This window comes from Temnothorax curvispinosus, unplaced genomic scaffold, assembly GCF_003070985.1.
Source record: "Temnothorax curvispinosus isolate PA1 unplaced genomic scaffold, ASM307098v1 QBEX01009411.1, whole genome shotgun sequence".
Lineage (NCBI taxonomy): Eukaryota > Metazoa > Arthropoda > Insecta > Hymenoptera > Formicidae > Temnothorax > Temnothorax curvispinosus.
The window spans coordinates 1-5755 of NW_020219191.1; the positions used below are offsets into that span (position 1 = coordinate 1).

The following is a 5755-nucleotide window of genomic DNA, read 5'->3' on the forward strand; positions in this document are numbered from 1 at the left end:
ACAGCTGACAGTCAAATTGTGTTCATAATTTTCCATCACATAGCACACTGTTTTGTTGTCCAAAGAATCGTAGCATTGAGAACAATATGGTGCATCTTCGTAAGCTCGCTTGATTGTGCTATTTGCAAAATGAAGCATGCCTCTGCAATCATATTTACGAATTATAAGATTCGTCTAGTCAATTACTGAATGTAGCCGGCGCTCTTTGCGAGGCCACGGGAAATCGGAGAGTCAGTAGTATTCACCTCTTCTTGACTTTCTCGTAAGCCATCTTTATAACGCACAAGGACGGTTGATCGCAATCCAATCCCATCCATCCGAAGTGACACTCGCATCTGTAGTGGTCGCGATCGGTCGAAATGATACAGTCGCCATGTCCGCTGCAGTTGCGAGTACATACAGGGATGCACTCCGGTTTCGAGTGTTGGTCGATGTTCGGTATGAAACCATTGTTACAAATGCACTCATTCGGGCCGACGCACTCGCCGTTCTCGCAGCCCCTTTCGCAAATCGCCTTGCAGACGTTTTCTTCAAATTTATTGTTCTGAAGCGCGTAGCCTTCGCGACACGCGCAGTGATCCGGCGCCGTGCACATACCGTCTAAGCACCCTCGGTTGCAAATGGGTATGCAAGCACCGGCCGTGTCCTTCCTGTAACCGTCGTCGCAAACGCAAATGCCGGACTCGTGACACGTCCCGTTAACTCCGCACGAGAGAGCATTGCAAGGAGGTCCGTTGAGACGAAAACAATAGTACGTCTCGCCTTTAAAGTAACTGTCTTCGAGCCACTTCGGATAGTAACCCGGATCGCAGGTGCATACGTTTGGCGCGGTGCACTTACCATGGAAGCACTCGAAATCGCAAACCGGTTGGCAGATATGTTTCTCGGACTAGTTGTTTGACAATCGAAAATCAAATGAGTTTAATTGAAAAAATTTCAATCAGTTGTGATTAAAAAAATCGTTTAAAAATAACACTCCTCTGAATCAAACGACTGCTTCGAATCGATAAAATACGATATAATTTGATTGTGCTGTTTGCCCGTCATGTATTACTTGGATAGGTACTGATACCAATAGGTTTATTCAACGATGAAAAAAGTTTGAATATATACTGGTCATTTCAAATCGCGAAACTCGGCAACGGGAACCCAAGCTCAATTTTTAAAACGAATTTTCAGGTTTTCGGAAAGTCTCAAGTAAAGTTGATAGAATTTGTTTTTAACTATGTGCGTGATTTCAAAGTTAAAGTTAAAGTTTAAAGACATTAATCCTGTCCAGTACCGTTTTTAAGAATTATTTAGGCAATAATCGTGACTTGTTAAACGTATATGTTCGTCGTAACTTAATTAAAATTTCTTTTTACTGATAACAATAATACAAATTTTATAAAAAATTACGATATTATTATGATTTAGAAAAGAAATCGCTTTTTATAAGATTAGAATCTTCTTCTCGCGTGATGAGTGGTTTTTAGATATTTTGTCAAGAGTTTTGGCTATATAATAACGTTTACATTTTATTGTACAGATATACTTGCCAATTCGGGAAACGGTGTTTTCGAAAAATTTTCATGCAGCTCTGTTATAATTAACTGTGCGTGTGAGCGATACCCTTCGAAGCAAGTGCATTCATTGGGCGACGTGCATTCTCCGTTGGGTCCACAAGGTATCGTGCAGATCGGCTTGCTTTGAGTCGAGTTAGATAAAACGACAGATGTATTGGATTTCCACACTGTTGGATTTCCATGTAAGCATTTTCCGGGCGCGATGCATATGCCATCACCGCATATATCATTATCGCAGATTGGCTCACATATATGTTTGGAGTTGTTACGGAGTCTGTAGCCTTCGTTACAGCCGCATGTGTACGGCGCTACGCACATGCCCATTTTGCATGACGGGAAGCATTGCGGTTCGCAGGCGATTGAGACGATCGTATCGTTCGCAGTGTGATACGTCTTTATGTAACCGGGTTTGCACTGGCAATACCCCGGTCTTACGCACGTCCCGAAAGCGCACGAATCGTCGCACTTAGGCCTGCAGGTGAATGAATCGTTCTCGTCCTTTTCGTAGCCGTCCGCGCACTTGCAGATGTTAGGGGCCACGCAAAGGCCATTGGTGCACTTATGATCGCAAACTGGCTCGCACATGAACTTAAAGACGTGGTAGAATCTCTTGCGTTGCCTGTAACCGGAAGGACACGTGCACACGTGCGGCTCGGTGCAGTATCCGTGAGTTTCCTCGCATTCCGCTGGGCAGACAGGTCGACAGGTGAATCCGTCCGAGTCCAACAAATATTTCTCGTTGCAATTGCAAACCCCATCGACACAAGTACCGTTGACGCAATTGTTTGTGCACTGCGACACGCACGAGCCGTTGCTTGACATGCGGTATCCTGTGTTGCAGGTGCACACGTCAGGCTCCTTGCAGGTACCATTTTGGCACGACTGCGGGCAACGCGGTACGCACATTGCACCGGATTTCACGTAGCCTTCGCAGCATGTCAACTCCGTGTGAAACTGTAATACTCGTAATTGCCAAATTAGCGGATTATAATTGTGGTCTAAGCAAACAAGTAAACAAGAGATTGACAAATCGTTTGCAAAACAAAAATAAAGACGAAAAGCTTGCTGATTTATACGAAAATTGTTCTCTCTCTTATTTCTTCTTTATTTCTTTATTGCGTATTTATCAGCTTGATTACCTCTTTTTTATAATATAATCGAGTCTTGTTTTGATAGGGTTCCCCAGGCATAGCATGTTCTGGTTTAGAGTAATATGTTTCGTTATAAGGAACTAATTGTGATACGTTTCGACTGTAATAAAATTAGCAAAATTAATATACGCATTAACATATGTAAACGCGTAATTTGCAAAGTATTTCGAAGAAATTATCTAAAAAATTTATACGTAAATAGAGTATAACAAATATAAAATATACCTGACCTTTCATTGCACCTTGAATAATTGAATATCTTTACAACTTTCTTTAGTTCGAGCTGAGACGATGGATGGTCGTGATCAAGTGAAATTGCGTTTACTTTTAAAAATAGTATCTTGATAGCCAAAAGAGCGATCAAACTATTAAACAACCCCATGATTTGTCACCTTTATTACGAAGTAATGTTCACTTCGTGATGTTTATAGACCGACTGTTAAAGTGCTTCCTTCCCATATATCATCGCCCGTTTATCTCTTGCTTTGCATGTGTATGACACACCAATACATACTATGTTATTCTTTTAAAGCAAGATATGCTGTATTATCAAGCCGGGGCGTCCTATGACGCGTAAAAGCTCGGCCTGGACAAATTACACCAAGTCATCCCGAGCCACGCGTCATAGGACCTCTGGCAGACCGGGATAGGTCACTAACGTACGAGACTCGCGGTTCGTGGCTCGTCGTTCCTTTTGAGAGTCGATAAACAGAGAATCTTCTTTAGGATATGAAATTTTTATTTCTTTTTATTGTAATTTAAACTTCGTTAAATGATCTGCTTCGACGATCTGACGACTTATATCGTTCTCATGATTGTGAAATTTTAATTGCTCTCTGACATTTTGGGTTAAATATTATCGGAGTCAAAGAACTTATCGAGCCACTAACCACCGATAGCGTTGATGCGTTCGATTCGTCGATTTGTCTAGGCTTGTCGAAAAATATATGTTGCGCGTCTAAGCAAATGTGATTCAAATTGATGGCAGAATAAGAATAGGACTCTCGATAATTAAAATAACAAAGTGGGGTAAAAATGAGCAATCAGAGAACAACGCGATTGTTGGTGTGTAAGTAGTCACAATATTTATAGTTACAATTAATTGTACATATTATTACGCAAAATGGTCGTTTCGATTTGAGCCATTTTCAGCGATATCAAATGATAAATGATAGTTAATTTTCAACGTTTATTAAATCAGCAATAAGTGATTCTTGATAGCGTGGTCAAAAAGTTATGTGGATAAAGAAAGTTGACGTTAAAATTCATTACTTAATAGTCTGTAATCAGGACAAACCTGACACATGAAAATTAAAAATTGAAAATACAAAAGAATTAAAAATAGAAAAAACTCACCAAGTAGTCTCAAGGACGTGAGATTAAAAATGAAGCCGTGAAGATAAAATCCATAAAAACCAAAAACGTGATTCAATTGTAGCCTCATATGTTAACTTATGATGTGATCGAATGAAAAAACTTTGAAACTTTTAGAAGCATATGTGAAAGAAGAATTATTGTGGAACTAGAGGCATTCTTTACATAAAGATAGGAACGCTATATTAATTTTTCCGAGAATTATTTGATTCTTGGAAAAGAATGGAAACAATATTAAACATTCTAATTAAATGATTAAAAAAGAGAAGAGATGTATTATTGCTGCACCGACCATGATCTTTACTTGTTGGCTATCTATTTCAAACTGATGAGTTGCAGACTATTACAGCCTATATGAGTTTAAACTAGAGCTAACGCGTCCATGGGACCTTTTGCGACTTGTTATAGTTCGTTGCTTGCTAATTCGTGAGACGAATTTATTGACAGGCATATATATGTAAGCCACGTGTCGTGACGAACTACACGTCGTAAAACTCCGGTTTGAAAATTACTCAAAGCCTGTGTGTTCGTAGCGTAAAGTTTATTTTAAAGTCGATTACTCGTGTTGAGACAAATTTACCCGAAACATGATTAACAGAAACATTTATTTTTGAAATTACTATTTATTCGAAAACAGGTGCAATTATGTGCGAAAGAGTTAATACTTAAAATTTACTAATTTATTTTTTAAGATGTAGAAATGTAATAAATAAATTTGCTATGCAGACGGGTTTGTAAGTATAATGATCGTCGCTTTGTAAATTGCATTCGCAAGTTTCGGGTGCGACGTATGTGCCGTGTATACCAAGAATGAGTGGATAGAGGAACACAGCGTGATACGTTAGGTGCTGCTGTTTCTTCTGTGCGGATCCGTAATTGCAGGTGCATTCGTTTGGACGTATGCATGTCCGCAACTAGGTTGACAAATCGGTTTACACACGTGATGCAGTTCAAAATACATTTCCCTTTCGGTTGTGAACGCGTATCCGTCGCAACAATAATATTCTCTGCGATGTGATCTGCGAGACTGAGAATATAAACGCGAGATTTCACGTATTAGTAATATCGAAGTATTTATTTATATGCGCGAAAGAGTAAGTAGGAAGTTAAATAATATAAAAATTCTATCTTGAGAGAATAATACCAATAAGAGATATTTGATAATAGGCGACTCGATTAGCAGAGCGATGGTAGTTTTTTTTACAAAAATTTGATCAACGTTTTAAAATATTAATATTAAACATTACGAGATAAGCTGCATTTTATTGCACATTTTATTGAAGGTAATATTACTGTAAAAGTTATCAGTTACGATTAATATTATTTTTACACTTTTAATTAAAATTTTATTCGTTTTGTTGGTTTTCGATTTTAATCGACATCTGTTGATAGCACAAGGCCAGAACTGGGGCAGTAATTACAGTCTGAAGGAGGTGACCGATATATTGTGGCCACACCTGCCGAAAATGTCTCGAGAATTTCATTATCATTGAACGGTTGTAAACAGCGTCAATTACGTCACGTCTCGTATTACACGGCTCGCTCATTATGAAAGTTATTCATAGATAATATTACCATTGATAATATTAGCGATTGATCGCAATGGAGTATATTGTAATAAATTAAATTTGCGTTCGCAATAGATATAACATTTATTTTGACAAA

At 38.7% G+C, this 5755-nt stretch overlaps 1 protein-coding gene across 1 annotated transcript; it reads right to left on the reverse strand.

Annotated features, from left to right (window-relative positions):
• Window positions 1–3: 3 nt before the first annotated feature.
• Window positions 4–4417, reverse strand: LOC112458987 (tenascin-like; the record flags this gene model as incomplete). The annotated part of the gene is made up of 6 exons (XM_025022858.1): window positions 4073–4417; window positions 2947–3199; window positions 2705–2816; window positions 1539–2519; window positions 246–889; window positions 4–142 (listed from the first exon to the last, which is right to left on the reverse strand). Coding segments are annotated over exons 2-6 (2028 nt in total), but the record flags the coding sequence as incomplete, so codon positions are not given.
• Window positions 4418–5755: the final 1338 nt, after the last annotated feature.